Genomic DNA, 25,595 nt, shown 5'->3' with positions numbered 1-25,595 from the left:
CCAACAAAGTCCACAGGTCTAGGTGAAAATTTAAAGCCACCTCTGTCTTAGGTATTCAGAATTTATTTTTTAGGTTCACGTGGCAATTGCCTCTAGACATGTAAGCATGTGACAGAACCTCTTCCCAGTGCAGAAATATTCTTGAAAGAGCACTGCAGCTGCCTCTGCTAGCTCTCTATATCTGGGAGCTGGGATAGGGTGGTACGTATAAAGGCAGTAAAAGGAGGAAGGAAATACATGAAGCAAGGAAAGTGAAAAGTGGAGAAGAGTGGATTGGCATTGAAGTGTACAGTACATGTACATTGTGCATTGTCTTTTAGGATATTATGTATTCATGCTTCTAGGTAATGGCATGATCGCTGAAAGCATCTAGTTTGTATGTATCCAATTTGTATATGGTGTGTGTGTGTGTGTGTGTGTGTGTGTGTGTGTGTGTGTGTATGATGTATAAAAACAACTCATTTTATTTTTATTATTAATTTTACTGCACAGGCTTGCAAAGAGGCTGAAGAATGAACCTTTGAAGTCAGATTTTACAATAGATTTAAAATACGAGGTAAGACCATTCTGTTACTCTGAAAATTTTGCTTTTGCTGTTACCTCTCTTGGGTCCATATGATAGGAGGAGGGAAATGATGCAAGTGTTTATTTCCTTCCTTTGTTCATTATATGGAATAGTGAAGACCAATATGATACACTAGTAATGAACTTATTATCTGAGTGCCAATCCTTATGTATCCAAAACACTACTCATACATGGCAGGCTCAGGGAGAATCCAAAATATTTTGGGGTGATGGGGATTTAAAGAGGTAAAAAATAGCAGCATCCCCAGAACAGCTCACCGACCGCTGAGCATGTTTTAGCACCCACATAATGCATATTGACTGTTGGGAGAAGAAAAATGGGGTGGGGGTGGTAATGGATGGAACGGAGTATACTGAAAATGGGCATGGTTGCCTAGCTGGAACTCTGAATATGAGCACTCCATGTTGCAACATTTTCTTTCAGGCTCCACATAGTGTTATTTTAGTCTATGCAGATAATAGGGGACAGGGTTCAAAAAGCTACTCATGCAAGGAGCTTGTGCAAACACAGTGACTTTTTACTTCTTTGTTTTTAAACAGCTATTTCCTCCATATCACACACCATTTTTGAAACTCCATGCAGTTTCCAAGGCAGTTTACCATGCTGCTTATGCCTGGCTGGCAAAAACAACTCCAAAGCAACCATGGACACATGGAACTAGACTAGTTGTATGGTTCTTTGTATCCTAGCTTGTATTCTGCTCTCCTTGAAATCTCTGTGACATACATGGTAAGATACATGTGCACAAACATGTACAGAAGCATTATAAACCTTGGGAATATCCCAGTCCGCAACAAAAGTAGAATACTAATTGACATGAATCCAGCTGTGTTAGTTGTCACCCAACGAAGTTGATGCAGTCTGCCATCTGTGTTCCAGCTGAAATCCATTTTGCTAATGTCCAGAAGAGAATCTAATCATGTCATGTATGCCAAACTTTCCCACTAACTCATGCAATATTGCAGAAACCGTCTTCCACAGTTGTCTGAAAAATAATTGCTGGTAGCAGGGGAAAGGTTCATAAATACTGTATATTCCACATGTTCTCTCCTTTGCAAGATGCCAGTCAGTAGCCCATTTTGGTGCAATGCCTTATTCATGAGCTTTTCAAAGGTGACCCCATATCATCATATCAACAATATAGTTTGGTATCATACAGTACAACCCTTTTAAAAATAGCACATTACATCTTTCATTTATTAGCAAAAGGTATAATGAGTTGCAATAGCACTCTTCGTAGGCTAGCAAACTAATTCAGACCTTTTCAGGAGCTCTGGTGCATGCATGGACAGGACAAAAAGACTTCTACATTCACCTGAGTGCTGGGGATGCACCTGGGAAATGGTTTCAATTCTTCAGGGTTTTTTTTTAACCATCCAGGACTTGCCTTCACTACACTGATTCAAATCCAGTCGTGCACCAAAACAGAAAGGACAGGAAAGACTCGTTCAATAACATGGGTATCACAGTTGTTAAAGCAGAAGTTCTTATTTGATAGCTGTTCACTGCAAGATTTCCTGATTAAAAAGAAAGAAAAGAAAAGATTAAATATGGGACATTTTTATCTCTCGCCCTCAAACCACAAAACACGTCCAGATGTGCTGGATGTTAAGAAGTGAAAATTTCATCTCTAGTAGCCTCAGATTGCAGGAGGGGCTTATATGTCCTATTAGCCAGGAATATATGTCTGAAAATGGAGCAACACATATATGTGTAGGTCTTCCTTCTTCACTTGATTTAATAATGTTCAGATTGGGGACAAGGGCATTTCTAGTGGCAGCTGGGAATCTACGCTTGTAGAATTGCAAGCTACATTTAATAGTAATGTGATATATATTTAAAGGTTAGCATTCTTTTTCCTTTTCCTGTGACAATTTATAGTAACACTAGGCATTATTGAAAGTGAAGGGAGTTGTGATCTGCTCCTGTGCACTCCAAAGCATCTGATGCCTTGGGTCATTATTTCATTCCTGTTCCTTTCAACCACATTCAGTATGCTGCTGTGCCTTTCCAGATGGAATATAATTCATTTTTACTATATTCTTTTACAGCTCTTCTTTTGGGTGTATTAAATCTTCCTTTTAAGGATACATGCTGAGCCTATTGTGGATTTTTTTTTACAATTAATCTTTCCAGGGTTCCTTCCCCCCCTATCCAGTATGAATCATAAGATGTCCTATTCCCATTGCTTTCTAACTTTTAACAAGCCATGAGCGTCATGAGTTCTTTGCTCGTTACTGTTAAAGACTGGAAATTATCTAGGTCTTAGGACGTCTGTGGGACAAAAGCACTTGATATAAAAATTACAAAGCAGTCAGCTCAGTCCTTAAAATTTTCCACCGGTGCAAAAGAAGATTGCACACCTATTTATCTTATGAAGTTCTCTGTGTTACATTGCCACATTGTGAAGTAGTATCACGAAAGCACACTAATGCAGTAGTCAAAATACACATAGTTTTAAAATGTGTCTCTTACAAATGTCTTTTTCTATTTGATTGATTTCCCACAAATATACGGACTTATTATTGTTCAAATGTTAGAAGTAGCTGCAGGGAAGAATGCGTGTCTGCACAGCTGTGAACATTTGCCAACCTTCCCAGACATCTGTTCTTGTCAGTCTTAACTAAACTTATTTTCAGTTTGTGTTTTCCTCTTCTCAAGCTGGGAATAAACAATAGTCACTGAACATATGTGATGTCTCATGAGATGGCAGATACATTGGTTAGATGTAGGGATCTGTGAAAAGATTAGTGATGCAGGTGAATTTGCAGTTGGTGGAGTTTGAATTAGAAACTCCCCCAATTTGAAAAGCCTCGCTTTGCTTTGCTTTGAGCTGAGCTGGACACCTGTAAATGAGGGTCCAGTTCAAAATTGAATTTGCTCCTGCCCCAGCACTAGCCATTAGGGTTGGGTGCTATATCGTCCCAACCAGGTTTGAAGTCCATATTGTGATAACCGGTTTCTTAATTTCTGACCTGGCAATATATCATGAATCATTGTGTATGTGTTATGCAAAAATCACAATGTGGGAAAAGCCATGAAGCAAGATATTGCCCATCCCTGCTAACCATCCCTCCATTTCTAACCAAAATTTGTACTTTCTCTGAGAAGAGAACTGTTAGGGTCCTCTGGAAAAGAGTTTGAGAGTTGTCAGGGGAGAATGGAGACAGGCAAAGCCTCATTGCACAAATAGAACTTTACTAATAGAGTGTTGGATACATCACTCTGTCTCTAGCAAGCCCTCTCCAAGTGCCTGTTAGCCCTTATAGGAAGGCTCCTAGCACAGTACAGTCTGCACTGAATAGCAGCACCTCTCCAGTGTTATTTATCAAAATTTATTTGAAAATAAATAAATATATCTCATAAAATATAACAAGGCAGCTTACAACATATAAAATGCAATAAAATCAGCCTATAGATATCTATAAAACATAATTAAAAACATCAGTAGATGCTGGAAATCTTTCCTAGTTCTTCCTGGAGATGTCAGGTATTAAACCTGAGGCCATCTGCATGCAAAGCATGTGCTCTAACACTGAGCTATAGCCCTTATTCTTCTTAAAGAGACCTTTTTTTGCTTGGGATAGGAATGGAGGCACAATGAATAAATCTAGGGTGATTGAAAGGAGAGGTTCCTGGCGCTTGACATGATATATCTGTGGTTTTATTGGGAGGAGAGCTAGTAGTTTATCAGTAGTATACTACTGTACACCTGCACATATATAATTATTCACATAAGCTCTGGTTTAAAACTTCAAAACTCTTTTACACCACGAGATAATATATCTTAGTGTAGTTCTCCCATCTTTTTTCTAACTTATTATCCTGAAATCCATTTGCATTGAATTTTAATAGAATGAATATATTTCAGCATTAATTATACTTTTTTGTGTATTTTGAAAGATTGCGCTTTATATCTGGGAGAAAGGCAGTGGACCACATCTCACCCCAGTGCCTGAGCTCTGTACAGAAGACTTTGACTCTCCTAATGCTGCTCACTGTGCCACTACATTTGCTAATTTCCTCCCACTTTGTGTAAGTATTTTCAGACTGTCTTTTTCCTGTAAAAAGACGTAAAGAGAGCCTATTCTAATCCACCTTTAACTGTTCTTATTAATTCTTTAAACTTTCTCAAGGTTGAGGACTTTGCAAGATACTTTAGATGCAAGTAGTACAAACAGAAGTTTGTTCTTCTATTCCTCTTTGTCTTTCTGGTTATGTTTCCATTACTCAGACTTGGCCTGTTGTGGTTCACATTTTGTTAAATTGGTATGATCTTGGCTTGGGCTGGAAGTTTGCAAAAATAACTCTATTTTCTTTTCCCATTCCTGGCAGTGTTGTGATCTTGTTTATGTAATGAACATTGCTATTTACAGCACAGCTACTGTTATTGATCTATTTGCATATCCCTATGGGTAGTATAATTTGCCTGTCTAGGCGTTTTAATTAATTCTTTTATTTTGAATCCTATACTGCCTTTCTGCCAAAGCATCCAAAGCAGCTACAATTTTAAAATACTAAAACAAATGCATCATGTAAACGAAGAGTAACAAAGTCCTCTCAGGCCAACTGGGAGCTGTTGGTGCAAGAGTTTACTTCCCTCGGCTCCCACTCTTCTACCTTTCCCGAGAGCACACAGATCTCTCTTAAGGACCGCTACGGAAGGTAGGGAAGGAGCTGCCCCAACAATATAATATGGTATTGAGGTTGGGTGGCCATCTGTCATGGATGCTTTAGATGAAATAGCAGAGGGTTGGACTAGATGGCCCTTTGGATTCCTTCTGAGTCTATGAATATATATGTTTTTGAAAGAAGAAGAAGAAGAGGAGGAGGAGGAGTTTGGATTTGATATCCCGCCTTTCACTCACTTTAAGGAGTCTCAAAGCGGCTAATATTCTCCTTTCCCTTCCTCCCCCACAACAAACACTCTGTGAGGTGAGTGGGGCTGAGAGACTTCAAAGAAGTGTGACTAGCTGCATGTGGAGGAGCGGAGACGCGAACCCGGTTTTCCAGATTACGAGACTACCGCTCTTAACCTCTACACCACACTGGCTCTCAGAAGAAGCCCAAAGAAAGTAGGGTGATGTTGAGCGGGGCAGAGAGTTAGATGAATTTTAATATAACAACAAAACATTAAAAATCACATATTTTATAAAATAGTTTATTACAATATTAGTTGCTTGGATGGGGATGGGGTCAGAATTCCATATACAAACTCCAGAAGCCATGAAGCCTCTTTCTAAAAAACTACACTAGCACTATATGTCTACTCTGCTCCTTATTTCTTCATGGCGGAGAGAAAAAAAATTAAAAACCGTATAATTTTATATTTGAGTGGGGCACATACGGGTACATGAACAACAAATGTGGCTGGCTGCCCTGGTACATCTAGTGTGAGTGGAGAGGGGAAATGAAAAAGTGTGTGCATACTGTATGTGGAGTCACAGGCAGAGTGAGATTTTTCAAAACAGGGGAAACATCTTAGGTCAGAAGATATAAGAAGCTAAAAGGGTGGGTACTTTGGACTGTTGAGAAGAGCTGGAGAAGATGGCTGGAAGCAGCAAACAGAAGGAGAAAGGGAAGGAAAGCTGGCTTCTGTAAAGGATTAGCTATTTTGGCCCATGATTTTCTGTTGTTTTGCTGTTATTTAATACTGAACTGTTCACTGTTTGTTGTAAGGATTGCAAGAATGCAGTGTATGAGAAACTCTTTGAACAGTGGAAAGGGCTAAGTATTTATTATTTATTCACTGGCTGGCTTAAATTTCTTTCCCCTTCACTATTTATTGATTTATTTCCCACAAGCCTTTCAACCTCTGTGCCCTCAATTTCATTGTTCTCTAAGCAAGTCCATAGTCCTTTGGAAAATAGTTTGGTATGTGTGTGTTATTAACTCATAATGAAAGTCCATCCATTTTATTAAGCTCTAAAGAGAAAATGAAGACCAGTTCCATTTTTTTTTATTGTCTTGATTTAAGGAAGGCAAATGCCAATTATTATTTCCTGTTCATTCTTTACCTACTGTGAGGCTGTTTTATTAAAGTCTGTAAATGTGTGGTGTCCTATGTTCATAGGACAGTGTGAAACTGAGCTAACAAGTAGACCATTCACAAAAATTTTGCAGGATGGCATTCTGCAGCATTTGTCAGTCAGCTATGCTTTCCTCCACAATGCTGCATTTTCCATTCCTCCCCCTTTGTCTTATTTTTTATTTCCCCCCAGCATTCTCTAGCCACTGAACACACTGTCCTCAGTGAGCTGCTTTGGAAGGCCTCCCCCTCATTTAGGTTCCTTGCCTCCAAATATTTTTGAACTTCTGCAAACCATAGGGTTTCCCTGGGCTTACCGATACTGTCCCCTTATGCATGCATAGTGCCATTGGCCATGTAAGCCCCAGCAGTCACCTCTCAAGATAAGAAATAGAGGAAATGATTATGACAATTTCCAGAGCGGTAGCCGTCTTAGTCTGTCACAGCAAAACCAATGAAATGTCTTCTGGCACTTTCTATCTGTTAGGTGCCACACAAACTCCTTGTTTTGGGATTAATAGTGTGTGTGTGTGTGTGTGTGTGTGTGTGTGTGTGTGTGTCGCTGAGGTCAAAGTGATGTTAGGCCACATCCTTAGTAAGAACCTGACAACCAGCTTCTATCAATTGCTGCTGTGGACCCAGACCCCATAGAAGTACCACTAGAATTGTGCTGCTAGTTTCCTATGACCATTAAAAAGCCCTCTTGCCATGTGCCAAACATCTGCTGGAACTGGAGACATCCAATTAGTACAGATGTTGGCTGATCAAAAGAAAAGGGCTAAGCCCCCACTGGGTATCTTGAAATCCCTTGGGCTTGCCTTAAAGTAGCTGTTTTGACTCCACCAGTCATATGAATGATGGGATGATCCAGCCAAAGAAAAGTACGTCAAAATCACACCGATTTCCATGGGAAAGTTAATCACATGCTTATATCCCTCCTATTGAAATAGTGGGACTTTTCAATACCACCATGCATACCTTTGGGCTGTATTATGTCTTCAACCTTCACACCCCTACAGTTAAATATTTCCTTTTGTTCATTTGTTTTCCTTATGTGTTGCAACCGACTTCAGTCAGAATTTCAATTAGAATTTTAGTGGATAATGCTGCTAGGGAACTTCGATAATTTTGAATTTTGAAAGTGTATCTTTTTATGTTGCCTTAAACTGCTTTTTAATGTAGATTTTAGAGCTATATCTTGAGGGTCTCTTTACAACAGCTTGTTCAGTCAATATAAACCTGAATGTTGAAAAATGTAGTTGAGTTGACATTTTATTTTTAGGGAGATCCTGTGAAGAAAACAGATATCTTTGTTGCTGTAAAAACATGCAGGAAATTCCACGGAGACAGAAGTAAGTTCCATATTTAAGGATATCTTTATATAATTTCTGCAACTAATTTAAGCTAAATAAAATTTTGAATGCAGTATGGCCCCTTTTTGGTTTTGAATATTCATTTGTTGAAATTTTAATGTTGGAAATAACTTGTGGAGAGATTACGTGAAGTAGAGGGAAGTAAGTAAGAATATCATTTCCACTGAAAGTAATTAGTCAGTGAAGTTTTCAAAACTATGTTATAAATCACATATGCTAGAATTATTGGTCTGGCTTCTAAAATGTGTTCCCATTGCTTTTCATGACCTATTTAGAATGTTTTATCTGAGCAACAATGAGGAAATGTTCACTTTTTAAGAATTTAGCATGTTTCTGAAGACATTTGGTCTTTGAATCTACCTTCAGATTGCTACCAGGAACTAACTGAATATAATGGGGAAAGCCTTTTTATTCCCTAGGCTTATTTTGAGGCTATTGGTACGAAAGTTGCAAAGCCTTCTTCAAACTTAAAAATACTAAACGTATGTGTTAGAAGTATCGGTTGGTTGCTCGAGAGCAATCAGGCAATATGCTTCAATAGTCTGTTTTAAAGGTTTCTTATTGATGATAAAAACCATTAGAATGCAGAGCGCCTCTATTCCATGTCTTGCTCATTCACTGGCAGAATCTGAGAGTGGGCGGTCCTTAAACCTTCCCCAGCAGAGTAGTTTTATGACGCCCAGTCTGCACCTCCCCTCTCAGCGCGGAAGCCTACTGCACAAGAAAGGCGTGGGTAACGGAGGACCCCTCTCCTCCCCGCTTTGCTCAGGCAAGGTGTCCTGTCACCGCCTCGCCTCCTTGGAGCCCTGTATCTCCTCTCCACTAGAGGCGTGGCTGCCTTCCTCCGCTGAGGAAGTGCTGCTTCCCACGATCTTTGGGGGCTCTCTGTAATCCATATGGCTTTTCCCCTCTCGCCCCTGCGCCAATGGCAGTTCCCCGACAGTATGGTAATTTTAAAAGCAGCTACTAAGACTGGACAGAAGTTTTACATTTTATGTCTTCCATAAAAAACCCCAAAGAATATTTACATCTGTGGTTCCATTCAGGTTCCTTGTAAATGTAAGACAGAGCAAAACCAGGTTGGTGACTATATCCCCAGAGTATTTCAAAGGCATATATATATATATATATATATATATGTATCTGAATACACACCAGGGAAGCTTATTCTAAGCTGCAGCCTTTCCTAAGAAGTCGGTTTCTTTTTCCCTGGCCCACAAAAAGTACTCTGTGCCTCTTGGGTATGATTTGACAGTAAATCCTGGGATAAAATTTGTCTTGCTATATTTATTCATTGCCTTCCAAACTGGAAGGGGGGATTCATATTTGGGTTAGTGTTTGAAGCTTGGTTCTAAACATTGTATTCAATTCAATTCAATGATCTTGAATGTGATAATTGGTCACATAGATACTGAAAGATATTGGATGTCATAAAGCCAGGCCACCTGCCTTGGTCTCTCCTAGTCAGAAAATGAGAACCTTGATTAATATATACTCTAGTTGTCAGAATATTCTTTTTCCCTTTACCCATTAGTCAGTGGGATATTCCATAAAGTATATTTTGTTGCAGTGGGGAGTAGAGAATTTGTGACAAAAGCTGGAAGATATATTGGTTAAAACTGGGCGAAGCGTCACATGGAGTGAATGCATGGACTAAAAAGCCTTTAAATGTGTTGTCTGGTGGATGGTCTTGGTGTTTCTTTGAAATTCAATATTCCTTATTTGTGAATAGAGAGAGCCACAACCTTCAGCTATTCAACATTCAATAAGATGGTGGGAAGGCATTATCTTTTCATCCATTAGCTATTTTTATATCTTCTTAGCCACCTGTAGGGGATAGAGTTGCCTGAAAAGCAGGGGGGAAGTACATTTCAGACATTCTGCATCAATCTGTATGTGAAAGTGATGATGGTTTATATCTACAAAATAGAGATGTTTCATTTTTGAGATGCATTGAACATGTGACACTGAAAGAAAACCATAGGGGACCAGCATACTTAAAAAACAAACCTTGGAAAATTCACCATATATTTTTTCCCCCTAATATACATTTGTACTTTATTGTCATCCTTCAAAAAAAAGGGTAATAACAGGATTTCCCTAACAATTTCAGGGGAAAATATTTACTACTGACATTGTATTGCTAGCTGAATGATTTTTTCTTTCACAATTACTGATGTAAGTTAATGTTGTTGGCCTCTGTCTGCCTTGAGAGGCAATGGACTGTGCCTGTGGGGTTGAAGTCAAACTGCTGGAGGATCACAGAGCCTGCTGTGGCTGCAGAGACTGGTAACTCATAACTGCTGCCTCCTGTATTGTTGCTGTGTTAGCTGCACTGAAGTGCATATGGAGGTCCTGGGCTGACCAGACAACCAATCCCCCCCTTCCCCGCCCCCAGTCTCACCAATGTAATCCAAAGGAAAACAGAGCAATACATTTGGTACCTGCTTGGCCGCAGGAGTTTTCGGAAGGAGGTGTAAAGTCTCCATCCAACTATTCTAGAAAGTCCAGATTTGTGTAGGGTGTATTCCTAGGCCTTTTCTTCTATATGTTTGGATTCTTGCTCCGTGTTTGCAGTCATGGGATTGTTGTCTATCACGTGACGGTGTATGTTTTCATTCCACATAGTGGGAAGTGATGGAGACAGGATGTTTGTGTTACTGTGTTCCGTGAAGTGGGACTATTGGCCTTTGTTCTTTTTCTCTTTGCTGTCTGATGAGAAAGAGGAAGGAGCTAAGTCAGAATGCTCCAAGTGTATTATATTTAAATAAACGTAGATTAGCCAAAATGCTGTGCTACTGAGTTCTGTTACAAAACTGTGAATACTCTGCTGATCCCTAAGTCTGCTGATGCTTCTTGGTATCAGTTGCTGTGATGTTCGGGCTGAAGAAAGCTTTAGAAGCTCCCGAACGATCAACCAGGAGGGAGAGAACATGCCAGTCGGGCATGTGTCTCTACTAGGGTCCTACACAAGAGTAGGACGATCCTAACAGTATTCATATACAGAAGTGTGTTATAGAACCAAGCTGTATAAACATTAAAGATTTCACTTTAGCAAGTGTTGGGATTGAAGAACAGCTTTGGACCAGATGGCATTTCTTATTGATGGCAGCTGCATAATTTTTTCCTTCATCACATTTGTCATGTATTTCATGCATCCTTTGGATGTCAAACAGTGACTAGTTTGGTAGGGTGTAAGGCAAACTAATCCAGCTGTGTCCCATTTTAAGGGAAATCAGCCTTCGGTGTTTTTCTCTTCCTTCAGTGATATTCTTACTTACATCCCTCTTCTTCATATAATCTCTCCACAAGTTATTCCAACATTAAAATTTCAAAAATGAATATTCAGAACCAAAAAAGGGGCTATAGAGATGACAATAGATCTTCAGAAATCAAATTTTGAAGTTCTGTTGGCTCGCAGAAGTGGTTCTGTGCACTCACTGATTTAGCTGAATGCAGCCCTTGGTAGTTTGGCCATGAATTTCACTGGTAGCTGGTACTCTTTCCTGAGCGATGAATTGCATGCACTCCAACATATTTACCTTAGAATCCGGGACATGCTCCTGCTTCTGGGTGAGTCACATGACCCATGTGAGATGAAGGACCCTCAAAATGTGTGTTTTAGGCAAAATGTGTGGGGTCTCAACCTCATGCAATATCACAGCCCCTTGTGTTTTGGGGCTCTGTGATCATGCATTTTTGGGAGCCGTGCTTAGAACATGGTGCCCCAAACCATAAAGATAAAGAATGCCACAATGACCTAGTTCACACATCATAGTAAACAATAGTGAATGATTTGCTGTAAATGTGCCAAGCTAGGAGGTTCTGCTCTTCCCTGTTTGTGCTGGGGAGAAACCAACCACAATCTGTAGCTTACTCTGTTTTGTCCAAACCAGGAACTGTGATTGCTTCACTCCTAACAAATCACAATCTATAGCCAAGGGTTGTTCTTGACTTACAGATCGCAGTTTGCAGAGGTGCCAGCTTCTCAAATGCCTTCTGAACATTGAAGGGGTATGGCCTCCTCAAAGAAACACATTGCCCCCCCCAAAGGGCTTCATTCCCTAGGACAGGGGTCAGTAACCCGCGGCTCTTTTACACCTTTGCCGTGGCTCCGGGGCGGGTACTAGCGAGGGGAGGAAGCGCACTTTGTGCCCCGACACTCCCCACTGTGGTGGGCGCTGTACTGGCTGTGACGTCGCATGGGGGCGGTGCATGCGTTAGTCACGCACCGTCCCAACGTCACCTTCCCGCCCGCTGTCAGATCGCGGCTCCGGAAATATATTTGTTTTAAATGTCGCAATGGTTTTGCGGCTCTCAGTTTTTTTTTCTTCGGAAATGGGTCCAAGTGGCTCTTTTTGTCTTAAAGGTTGCAGACCCCTGCCCTAGGAGCTGGTGCCTATGGTAGTTTGTTAGAAGTGAAACAAATCATAATCCCTTGTTTAGATGCAGCCAGGGATAATTTGCTTCCTCCCAGCACAAGCCAAGAGACATGGGGCAAAGCAAAACTGGAGCAATTAACTCATGCACAGCAAGCCATGCTTTATATTTTACCATGGCATGCAAACAAGGCCACTAAACCCAGAATAAAACAGCAATCCAGGATAATAAAGGCAAGCCATAAAAGGTCATAGAAGCTGGGGTTTGTTTATTGTTGGTGGTTTTTTTTTAAAGACAGATAACCTGGCAGCTAAATGATAATATGATAATAGCACATAATGATAAATTATAATATATGTACAAGGCAAACAGAACCTGTGTGGTTACAATCACTGGAGTAGGACTGGGAAGGCCCAATTTCAAGTGGTGATCCAGTCATGAAAGTCACTTAGTGACTTTGGGCCAACTATTTCTCAGTCTATCTCAGAGATCAAATGTGAAGATAAATTTGGGGGTAGGTTAAAACCACGTACTCTCTTGGGAGGAAAGAGTGGGATATAAATATAAATAAATGAACAAACATTCCCAGGTTGCAGGTTCCAGAACCTTGCAGTGGTGAATTACATTTTACAACATCCACACAGCATTCTAATAATAATAATAATAATAAATAATAATAAATTTTATTTATATCCCGCCCTCCCCAGCCGAAGCCGGGCTCAGGGCGGCTAACAACAATAAAACAGTACAAAAGTACAACATAAACAACATTCTAAAATCATTCATTATAAAAATTAATTAATTCAAGCCACTGGCAACCATTGGGCCAGAGCTCTGCGAAGATTGCCGAGGGAGGGAGTCAGGCTGTGCCCTGGCCAAAGGCCTGGTGGAACAGCTCTGTCTTGCAGGCCCTGCGGAAAGATGTCAAGTCCCGCAAGGCCCTGGTCTCTTGTGACAGAGCGTTCCACCAGATCGGAGCCACAGCCGAAAAAGCCCTGGCTCTAGTTGAGGCCAGCCTAACCTCTCTGAGGCCTGGGACCTTCAAGATGTTTTTATTTGAAGACCGTAGGTTTCTCTGTGGGGCATACCAGGAGAGGCGGTCCCGTAGGTACGAGGGTCCTAGGCCATATAGGGCTTTAAAGGTTAAAACCAGCACCTTAAACCTGATCCTGTACTCCACCGGGAGCCAGTGCAGCTGGTATAGCACCGGGTGAATGTGATCTCGCAGCGAAGACCTCGTAAGGAGTCTCGCTGCAGCATTCTGCACCCGCTGGAGTTTCTGGGTCAGTCTCAAGGGCAGCCCCACGTAGAGCGAGTTACAATAATCCAGTCTGGAGGTGACCGTCGCGTGGATCACAGTGGCTAGGTCAGGGCGAGAGAGGTAAGGAGCCAACTGCTTAGCTTGGCGGAGATGGAAAAATGCCGCCTTTGTTATAGCTGCAATCTGCGCCTCCATGGAAAGGGAGGTGTCGAAGATTACACCCAAACTCTTAACGGACGGTGCTGGCACTAATTGCGCCCCCGCAAGAGATGGGAGTTGCCCCCCCAATCCCATATCGCCCCGTCCCAGCCACAGGACCTCTGTCTTCGAAGGATTTAGCTTCAACCGGCTCCCACGTCATTCTAGTTTGAATGTAAAGAGCCATTCCTAGATGAAATTATACGAAAGCAGAAATAAATGAATAGCAGTCCTGAAAGTACTTGTATAAAATGTGTACTCAATATGGATGATCTTCTAGAAGAAAAGTCTAAAAATTGTCCTTGCTAAATAGCTTTTGTTCTCTGGTCTGCATGCAAGCAAATTTCCTGCTATCAAATTTGCTATGTTACCAAGTGGTATGCAAAATACATAGTCAACAAAAGCATAAAATCTAGCCAAAATCTGTAAATATAATCAAACTAATAGTGCAATTTAATCTAGCTGCAATAAATTACCAAAACAACTTTTAAAAATTACAGTACTACTGCTTCATTAAAATACCATTGCAATCTTAAAACATCCCTAAACTTTATACATTTATAACTCCTAGTTGGTTAAACATATTAGTGGTTATTATTTAAACAAAATAAGAGACATCAACAAATTTGTTTACTTAAGGTTCTAATTTATGCTCATGTGTAATACTGAATCTGCTGTAGAAAAACCACCATTATGCTTTGGTACCTAGCCTTTGGCTCATTTGAGGCATTGCATCAAACAGTGGTTTCCGCTAACCAATGTATTTAGAACTCGAGCAAAGTTTGAGCTTCCAAATATGCAGGTAAATTTAAAGGTGCTTGTTTGCTTCCGTTTTCTGGGTTGTTTTTTTAAACTCAGGTCTTTGAATGTAGTAGCTCCAAGTTTGCTGAGAGAAGGCAACAGTTGCAACCTTGGTTAGCCTATTAATACAAAAAAATTGTAGCACAAACCAGGGTTTTCAGAATTACTTTTTGAATTTGCCTTTCTGGCCAGAGTTTACTTTTCTGGCTAATTGCAAACCATCTGTAGTCAATTCAGACATCATTCTAAACCATAGCTCAGTTTCTTTAATCATTGCCCATATTAATTCAGACAATCCTAAGTAATGTGATTGGGGAAAGTGGAAGGTTTTGTAACATTTTCAGAATTTTATTTTATTTTATTTATACCAGTTTATATACTGCCCTCTTATGCGGTGCAGCAATATAAGAACATAACTTAAGAAGGTTAAGTGTTCAACTAATTTTGTGTCTTATTTTAATGAAGCATTGTTTAATAACCTTTCTAAATGCTTACCAATAATCAAACTTTAAAGTTGCATGGGTTTAACTTTTGCATACAATTTGTCTTTTTTATGCAAGAAAATGAGCATCCTACAGCTGGAGTTTGTAGAAAAATGTGTTCATGTTCTTGTGATTTTTTAAAAAAATGGTGTTGATTAAAACAAGACAAAAAATAAACTGCTATGTTACAGCTAGCCGAAATGATAAAGGCAAGTTGAAAACGAAGCTATAGATTCACAGTCTTTCACTATCATGTAACACCTTGAGGACTGAGGAAAATACTTGAACTTTCCTCATAGTTTCCAGTGTTACCCAGTGGAGGGTAATCTTTCTCAGGAAAGTGAAAAATTAATGGATCCAACTTTCAAGAGCTCCTTTTGAAAAAGGAGCTCTTCTGGCAAGCCATTTTTCCTTTTTTAGCTGCTCAAAATTATATCCATGCAACATGCCGGTTGGGCATTTATTTCTATGAAAATACAGGGTTTGGGGGGTTTTCTGCTGTATGTTTTGACACTCCCTTGAATTTTGGTAGATGTATTGAATGATCAAGACTGAATGTGCCAGGAGTCTCCTTCTTTTTTTGTGAGGGAGAAATCGTTTGTGCCTGCTTAGGATTTTACATGGTACATACAATGTATTTCATTGCTCAAGGAAAAACAGAATCTCTCCTCACCTCCAAGAAAAGCCTAGGTGAGTGGGCGGGAGACTGTGAGACATACTTATCCAACAGAAGGTGCTACACACACGTAGTGGTTCCTAGGACAAGGGGGCAGAACAGGAAAAAAAGCTCAGCCCTGGTTGGTAACAAGTCTGTCTCCAGTATGTTGGCAGGGAGGAGGGTAGGGCCATTCCCATCATCTAAACTTAAAACTAGACAGATGGCTGGCTGCTGACAAAGCAGCCCATCTCTCTCTCCCTGCTTATCCTCTGATGGTCACTAGTAATTCAAAATGCATTACAGATTTCTTTGCCCGCAGGTGTCAACCAGTGAAAGAGAACCTTGTGACACCTTCACGTCATGAGATGCATTTGGTATTCCTAGGTGTTTGGGGTAGCAGAAATGGGGATGCTGCTTTCAGTAGCAGCCACATGTGCCGTAACATCTAATTTTGGCCTAACAGGGCTGCCTCCAGTTACCCTATTACTTAATAACCTGGTTCAGATATACACATCTCAGCAGGGGCGCCGGCTTATAAAAAACATTGGGGGAGCCCGCGAAAGCTAATGAATAATAAATAAGCTCATGAATATGCAGATAAAGTGGCGCCGCCTCCTCGTGAGCGAATAGGGGAGAGCGTGCTGCGCCTATTAATCAGCTCCGAAGGAAATTGGGTGGAGCTTTTGCTCGGGAGGGAGGGCAGGAGGCATGCAGCCTGGCCCTGTGCATTTTGGGCTGGGGGAGGGGCGGCGGTGGCGCTCTGCTGGAGGGGCGCCCGAGATTATTGGGGGGGCTGAGCCCCCCAAACGAATTTTTGAGGGGGCTCGGGCCCCCTCAGGCCCCATGGAGTCGGCGCCTATGCATCTCAGCATATTAAGCCCAGATATGAATCTTGTGCCTGCATGAGCCATCATTATGCCATCCTTTCCCTCCTCTCTTCTGAGATTGAAGGCTTTTTGGATTACTTAACCATAATTTCCTGTTATGTCTGTCTCACCACATCTGAACAGTTTAGTTAGCTTCATATCCTTCCCCCACTCCCCAAAAAACTGGTAACCATAGTGCACTGAGAAGGGAGGAGAGAAGATGGGTGAATATCAGTTGTTGGTAAGCTGAGAAACACCCTAACATCCAATTTCAGTTTGCCATAAATTCAAATCTGTAAGCACTGTTTTGCCAGCGTGTCAGTATGCTTGTTTTCCCCCCAGTACCTATTGTAAAGCAGACCTGGGAAAAAGAGGCCGCTCTTATTGAATACTACAGTGATTATGCAGAAAGTTCAATACCCACTGTTGATTTAGGAGTGCCAAATACTGATAGAGGTAAGTTTTAACACGATGTGATATTATTTTGCATGTTGTACAGTGTTTTCATAACAGAATTTGCACAAGATGATGAGCTGCCTAATTGATTTCCCATGAGGTGGCCTGTGAGTCTGCCAGTGAGATAAGGAGGCACAAAGACAAGACTCTTTTCGTGGGACTGATTACAGTGCGATTCAGTTGGAGGCAGCACCAGCGAGTGCTCTCCCAGTTTGGGAGTGCAGAGGGGGAAATTCCTCCTACTTTTGCTGCTGCTGCATACATTCATCATGAATCAGTGCAGTGTGAAAATAGCAGCCCTCTATTCTGTTAATCTACCTGCCTTTGTGAAATCAGCATTCAGGACACCAGTTTCCTCCTTCTTCCCATACCTGTTTGCATGATTGCAAATTCTGCCTTCTGACTGAACAAGACTAAGGAGAAAGATGGAAGGAGGCAGGTGCTTGAAAGAAAGAAGGAGAGAAATCAGCTGATAGGTGTAAAGAGGCTGAGAGAGGAAGAAGCCAAGGACCAAGGAAAAAACAAATTTGGAAAGGATTGAGGAAAGAAAGGGAGACCTATGAACCACCGTGATTTGAGCCTAGTTTTAGATGCCCGTTTGAAATTGCTGGATATCAAAAGTGAGCAAGAATGGTCAGCTTTGCATACACACCTACTCCATGGCATAGAGTCCTCCTGTGCCCACTCCCTGCATTCCTCAAGCCCTCCATGCCCACTGCTGAAGGGGCATGGTAAGGTGCAGCAGGCAAGAGTTTGACAGGCTGGGATGCCTCCAAATTATGTCATACTCTTTATTGCAGGAAATCCATATATTTATATATCTGAATGATGGGGATAAAGGTGCAACCCAGACCTAATCTGAACACATGGCAAAGATTATTTTTAAGTGTTAAGAATGATTTTTATAATCATCACACTATATGTCTAATTATTGAATTCCTTTACTTTTTTGTCTTTCGTGTCTAGGTCATTGTGGGAAGACTTTTGCCATTTTGGAAAGGTTTCTAAAGCACAGCCCTGCTGCAACACCTTGGTTAGTCATTGTGGATGATGACACTTTAATAAGGTATGCATTTCGGAATTAGATGAAGCTAAACCGTACGTTGCTTTACAAGTCAACTTGTTCAAAAGTCACTATTGCAGAGCTAACAGGCAGTGTGCAGTTTGCAAGTGAAACAAAAAGCATGAACATTTATGAGTCAATGCAAAATTTTCCTGTCGTACAGGAAATCCAAGCAACGTAACAGTAAATTAAAAACATCTCTCAAATGGTAGATTAAAAATACAATTGGATACATGAAATGCTCATTGTGGCAGAAAATTGGATTCGTGTCTTGCAGGATGGTAAATTGGCAACATTTTTCCATCGCTGGGATTTGTTACTCCAAATGAACTAGAAGTTATGACTGGGAGACAACAGCAGCAGTACAGGAAAATACCATATGTTTTAATTCCTGGTGTATTTTGAGTAAAACTCTTGTTCAAGTTGAACAGTTTTCCGAATTCTTTCGGTGTCCACAGCCAAAAAACATCTTTGTGTCTCTGAAGACAAGACAGCTGACCTGTTCAAAACTACTTTGCAAAAGGGTAACTTTTGCATAACATAATGAATGGCAAGTTGTACAAGGAGAAGCCTCCATCTTCTGCTCCCTCTGCTCTGCCTCCCAGGCCTTTCTGGAAGATATGGGGATGTTCCTGAACAAGTTGGGGGGGACCTTTTCCACTCTTGCAACTTTGGATCCAACTTGCAACTGTCTGTTCCCCATATAGTTGCTGTTTTTTCTCCTTACATATTTTTGAAGCTTTTTTTATCCTGGGTGATCAGATTCTGTTACACTGAAATATTGAAATAAATAAAATAGTACTATCCTCAAAGGTCAGGATTATAATATTAAAAATTGAGTCCAAGTTAAAAGATGAGGAGAAGAAGAAGAAGAAGAAGAAGAAGAAGAAGAAGAAGAGTTTGGATTTGATATCCCGCCTTTCACTCCCCTTCAGGAGTCTCAAAGCGGCTAACATTCTTCTTTCCCTTCCTCCCCCACAACAAACACTCTGTGAGGTGAGTGGGGCTGAGAGACTGCAAAGAAGTGTGACTGGCCCAAGGTCACCCAGCAGCTGCATGTGGAGGAGCGGAGACACGAACCCGGTTCCCCAGATTACGTGACTACCGCTCTTAACCACTACACCACACTGGCTCCTTTTTCCTCCCCCACAACAAACACTCTGTGAGGTGAGTGGGGCTGAGAGACTTCAGAGAAGTGTGACTAGCCCAAGGTCACTCAGCAGCTGCATGTGGAGGAGCAGAGACTCGAACCCGGTTCCCCAGATTACGTGACTACCGCTCTTAACCACTACACCACACTGGCTTAAAGCTAACAATGTATGACTGACAGTTGAATTTTCTCATTAATTTAAGGGAAAGTACACCATTTACTGATTGCATGAGAGCAAAAAACACACAAATGGGTATACAGAAATAACCAATAGTGAGAAATAGAAACTCTGACATATGTTTAAAACTGAACAATTTTTTTTTTCATATTTGCTGAACTGAAGATTCAGTGTTGCAAGCAATAATTTTATCTTTTGCAAAGGAAGCACTGGCCTAGAAATGACAAATTGTAGCACGAAAAGGTATGCCTAATAGGCTGGTTTCTGTAAGACTCTCAGATGCCTGCTAATTTAATCCACTTCCAATACAAGCTATTTTTATATAATCTACCACAATGTGTTATAGAAATGTCAACATATTATCCTATGTCTTTTCTGTACAAACCTCTAAAAAGTCATGCTCATTCTTACTGAGAAAAGATCACATCATCTTGCCTCTTTGATTTGTTTTATTTTCTTTGAATAGCTCTATCTCTTTGCACTTAGAGGCTATTACAAAAGAGTACTTCTTTCTTATCCTTGGAAATGGCATAGTAAGTAGAGCATGTGCTACACTTTAGCTGGCAACAGCAGGAATCGGGGAAGTTGTCACTGTCAGGTTTTGAATTTGGAGGGCTAGCAGTAGGAGTGTTGAGCTTCTTGGAATTCTTTTCTAGCATTAGTCTAACGTGCGTCTCAGAAAACAACAATTCATTGATGTCTTGATGGATTAGTTGATGACAAAGTCAGAACAATCAGAAGCATCACGTTAAAACATAATTCCGTAAATTCTTGGGATGCATAGTTTTCTACCCACTGTGACAGCAAAGTCAGTAGGAAATCAGTCACACAACAGATAAAGTAAAGGTAAAGGGACCCCTGACCATTAGGTCCAGTCGTGGCCGACTCGGGTTGCTGCGCTCATCTCGCTTTATTGGCCAAGGGAGCCGGCGTACAGCTTCCGGGTCATGTGGCCAGCATGACTAAGCCGCTTCTGGCGAACCAGAGCAGTGCACGGAAACGCCGTTTACCTTCCCACTGGAGCAGTACCTATTTATCTACTTGCACTTTGACGTGCTTTCGAACTGCTAGGTTGGCAGGAGCTGGGACCGAGCAACAGGAGCTCACTCCATTGCAGGGATTCGAACCGCCGACCTTCTGATCAGGAAGTCCTAGGCTCTGTGGTTTAACCCACAGCGCCACCCACGTCCCACCACACAACAGATACTTACATATAAATAAATGGCAGTTGAAGAAAAAAGGGGTCAGACCCATGCTGGCTGAAATGTTGGACTTCTCATTCAGTCTTGACCCTTCTATCCCCCCAGAACGGATATTTTGTTGTTGTTACAAATATATCAATCATAATAAATCCAACAAATATAAAAGCATAATAAAACATCAAACATTAAAAAATTCCCTATACGGGGCTGCCTTCAGATGTCTTCTAAAAGTTGTATAGTTATTTATCACCTTGACATCAGATGGGAGGGCGTTCCACAGGGTGGGTGCCACTACCAAGAAGGCCCTCTGCCTGGCTCCCTGTAACTTCACTTATCACAGTGAGGGAACCGCCAGAAGCCCTTGAAGCTGGACCTCAGTTTCCGGGCTGAACCATAGGGGTCGAGATGCTCCTTCAGGTATATGGGGCAGAGGCTGTTTAGGGCTTTAAATGTGAGCACCAACACTTTGAATTGTGCTCAGAAACATACTGGGAGCCAATATAGATCCTTTAGGACTGGTGTTATGTGGTCCCGGCGGCTGCTCCCAGTCACCAGCCTAGCTGCTACATTGTGGATTGGTTGTAGTTTCCAAGTCACCTTCAAAGGTACCCCATGTAGAGCACATTGCAGTAATCCAAGCAGGAGATAACCAAAGCGTGCATGACTTTGGTGAGACAGTGCACAGGCAGGTAGGATTTCAGCCTGCATACCAGATGTTAGCCAGCGCTCCTGGACACAGAATTAACCTGTGCCTCCATGGACAGCTGTGAGTCTAAAATGACCCCCGGCCTGCATACCTGGTCCTTTGGGGCACAGTTACCTCATTCAGGACTAGGGAATTCTCCACACCTGCCTACCCCATGTTCCCCAGAAACAATACTTCTGTCTTGTCAGGATTCAATATATATCTGTTAGCTGCCATCTATCCTCCAACTGCCTCCAGACACTCACATAGGGCATTCACCGCCCTCACTGGTTCCAATTTAAATGATTTAAATCTGGATTGGGAAGCACCCCAACTCTAATAAATCCTGAGTAGATGCTTTTGGCCTCTCCTTTTTTTTGCAATTTTTCAGTCTGTGTCGTACATCTAATTTGAGCCTCTGTTCCAGTTACTTTTAAGTAATCTCCAGGCTCCCTGTTGATCCTCCTAATGGCATGCTATAGCTTTTCCTCAACTTTTCTTTTTCCTTTTATGTATCTAAGCTAGACAGTGGTTGACAAATTGGTTCCAAATAAATATACCCTGTTGATTAATATTTGCTGTTTGAATGCTAAATACTTTTATAGACCACCCTTGAATGCAAATGTAATAAAATGTAACTAGCTGTCCTCTAAATATCCTTGAAAGTAGCTATTCTTCCACTGTATTCTCCCAGAAAACTGTTCTGTGTAACTCAAAAGTCTTGATATTTATTTTGGCACATACATGCACATCTCTTGTAAAAGAGAAAAGTACTCTGGTTTTGAGGGAGAAATATTGTTTCACTATGAATCATTTGCATAATAAACATTTTCCCAAGTACTGTATGGAAAATATCCTATTGATGCCTGTTTGATAAAATATGGAAATAGCAAAAGCTATAAAATATATAAAATAAAAAGAGGTCCTCTATAAGTGGAAGCATAACTATTTTTAATTTGTATTTAATCATATATTAAAGTCATGGGAATTCTTACAGCATGTAATGAGGCTACCTGTGGAGCAAAATCTAAGCCATTCATAAACCATTTCTTGAGGGGGAAACTAGCTTAAAAGAAAGACATCATAGAGTCAGAGAATTCCAACTCTAGAGTTGGAAGGGACCCTGAGGGTCATCTAGTCCAACCCCTTGCATGGCAGGAGTCTCATATAAAGCATCTATGACAGATGACCATTCAACCTCTGCTTAAAAACCTCAAATGAAGAAGACCCCACCACCTTCCAAAGGAGCCTTTTCCACTGTTCAACAGCTATTATTATCAGAAAGTTCTTCTGGTGTTTAGTCTGAATCTCCTTTCTTGTAGCTTGAATCCATTGGTTCAGGTCCTACCCTTCAGAGCTAGAGAAAAGCTTGCTCCATCTGCCCTGTGGCAACCTTTTAAATATTTGAAGGTGGCTATTGTATCCCCTCTTAGTCTCCTCTTTTCCAGGGTGTACATAGCCAACTCCCTCAGCTGTTGTGCTTGGTTTTCAGACTTTTGTTATCTCAATGACCCTCCTCTACACACATTCCTGATTGTCAATATCCTTCTTAAATTGTGGAGTCCAGAACTGGACACAATACTCTAGGTGTAGTCTGACCAAGGCAGAAAAGAGCAGTACTATTACTTCTCTTGGTCTGGGCACTATACTTCTGTTGATACAGTCTAGAATGCCATTAGCTTTTTCTGTTGCTCTTACTGTTACGCTTGTGGTCTACTATAAGACCCCTGGATCCTTTTCACATGGACTACTGGCAAACCAGGTGCCCCTCTCCCCCATCTTATATTTGTACAGCTGGCTGTTCCTGCCTTACATTTCTCCCTATTCAAGTTCATTTTGTTAGTTTGGACCCAGTTCTCCAATCTGTTAAGGGCATGTTGAATCCCAAGCCTGTCTTCTACGACATTAGTTACCCTTCTGAGCCAGTGTGGTGTAGTGGTTAAGAGCGGTAGTCTCGTAATCTGGGGAACCGGGTTCGCTTCCCTGCTCCTCCACCTGCAGCTGCTGGGTGACCTTGGGCCAGTCACACTTCTTTGAAGTCTCTCAGCCCCACTCACCTCACAGAGTGTTTGTTGTGGGGGAGGAAGGGAAAGGAGAATGTTAGCCGCTTTGAGACTCCTTAGGGTAGTGATAAAGCGGGATATCAAATCCAAACTACTCTTCTTCTTCTTCTTCTTCTTCTTCTTCTTCTTCTTCTTCTTCTTCTTCTTCTCAGTTTGGCATCATCTGCAAAGTTGATGAACATCCCCTCAATTCCTTCATCCAAGTCATTTGTAAAAACATGGGAAGAACAACTGGTCCAGGACAGAACCCTGCAGCACCCCACCTTTTCTGAAATTTGTTTTCCTTGTAACATTTTTATGTTCCCCCATTCAGTTGGATAAAAGAGCTTATACTGTAGCACACGTTCCCAGTGCCTTTAGTGATACCAAAGTCATTTGCATGTTTGAATAATTTACCTTAAAACACATGTTCATAGACAATAGATTTCAAGATGATGGACTATTTCTCAGCCTAGCTTGGGGCCCCAACATGATACAAGCTTTGTTGATATACTGGTACAATGTACCTTTCACTAACGCAGTATATTTAGGAAGGTCTCAGAGCTGGTTCAACAGCTCTGTGGGGGAGTGGTAGCTGAGTCTGGCACTAGCATCACCATTCCAGTTGCTGTGGAAGCACCATCTGGAGCTCCCTAATTTTCCAGCACAACAGCTCATAGGATTTGGATGGTGAGATCTAGTTATACATTTTGAGACAAGAAATACCTCTTTCAAAACGTAAAATACAATAGTTCTCTGAACCTGCTTAATTTTGTTTGAGGTTGCTCTGAAATATAAATGCATTAAAATGATATACACTGACATGAAAGATTTTTTATGAAGATCTATTTGTCTTTTGAACTCCGAAATCATTCCTGCTTGCCATCCTTAGGGAATAGTCTGGGGAAAACTATGGCTATTTATTATGAAGTAAAGACACTGTGTGTCAGACAAACTTAAATATTCCTTTTAAAGTAATATTTCATTAAATATATAGATCTGACTTTGAAGCAAAGCCAAGAGGATTTTTTATATTATTATTGGGGGGGCGGGGCGGAGAAACAACTTCTTAAAATAATCAGAAGACATTCGTTTCAGTCTTCAATGTCAACAATTAATCTGCACGTTTTGTTTAGGCTGACAGCTTAAGAGCTTTGGAACTGCTTAAAGGAATTAAGTGTATTTGAATATGCTGCTTCATCTTTTAGCATTTCTAGGCTCCAGAAATTTCTCAGCTGCTACAACCCAACCGAGCCAGTGATTATTGGAGAACGCTATGGTTATGGATTGGGGTCAGGAGGCTATAGTTATATCACTGGTGGAGGAGGGTAAGTTGTTTAAACAGAATTGGGACATATTTATTTATTTTACAAAAACATTTCTGTACCGCTGTATCATAAAAAATATATCACAGTCACTTGCAACAACATAAAACCAAGCTATAAAATCATAGAAAGTTAAAGCAAGTTAGAAGCAAAAAGAAATGAAAAACAAACACTGATAGACCACTGTGCGTGATGTACTCTTAATTGCCTGCGTGGGTCTGGCAGAAGAGAAAAGTTTTTGGCAGGCATTTCACTACCTTTGCTTTTTAATGTTTTATAAATGATTAAGGGTGAGCCATGAGGTAGCCAAGCTTGTTGATGAGACCACATTGTTCAAGGTGATTAAAAGAAAAAAGGGGTTGTGATGAGCTCCCAAAGGATCCCTAGCATCTGGACAAATGGGTAGTAAAATGGTAAATGCAATTCAGTGTGTGCAAATGTAAAGTGATGCGCATAGGGCAAAATAAAATGATCATTTCACAGTGAATGGGAGCAGGGAATAAGTTCCATGCACAGGAGAGGCAGGTAAAATCATGTATTGAGGTGGCTGCCGCACCTGTTCACTCAAGACTGCTGATGCAATGCTGCATTCTTCTGCTGGGAAAGAAAGTTCTTTGCATCTGCAGCCCTCTCTCATCTCAGGCAAGGTGTTGCAGGGTGCTTTGTTTCCAACAAGAGGAGGCATCCGCAGTGGAATACCCAGCCAAATGACTGCAGCATAGCAGCATTAGAGTCTCTGCTATGCTCAGGAGGCATGTACGTTAACAACTTTCTACACATTCACAGTGCGTTGAGCCTCTTTTTGATGCACAGTTGTCTTGGCTGTCAGCCTGCTAAGAAAAATCAGTTGAGGGAGAAATG

The 25,595-nt window shown here is 41.1% G+C and overlaps 1 protein-coding gene across 4 annotated transcripts in view; it reads left to right on the top strand.

Moving 5' to 3' along the window:
• Positions 1-25,595, top strand: part of B3GLCT (beta 3-glucosyltransferase) — a 72,886-nt gene that overhangs the window by 38,950 nt on the left and 8,341 nt on the right. For all 4 annotated transcript variants that reach the window (XM_081197961.1, XM_081197960.1, XM_081197958.1 and 1 more), the window contains 6 exons: positions 493-556; positions 4,490-4,621; positions 7,897-7,966; positions 16,976-17,089; positions 18,056-18,155; positions 24,618-24,737. In XM_081197961.1, the coding sequence (XP_081054087.1) occupies positions 493-556; positions 4,490-4,621; positions 7,897-7,966; positions 16,976-17,089; positions 18,056-18,155; positions 24,618-24,737 (600 nt within the window). The remainder of the gene's footprint in view (positions 1-492; positions 557-4,489; positions 4,622-7,896; positions 7,967-16,975; positions 17,090-18,055; positions 18,156-24,617; positions 24,738-25,595) is intronic.

Source organism: Podarcis bocagei, assembly GCF_964188305.1.
Source record: "Podarcis bocagei genome assembly, chromosome: 6".
NCBI classification, from domain to species: Eukaryota; Metazoa; Chordata; class Lepidosauria; order Squamata; family Lacertidae; genus Podarcis; species Podarcis bocagei.
Note: the sequence above shows the minus strand (reverse complement) of the source record. Positions and strands in the feature narration are given on the sequence as shown.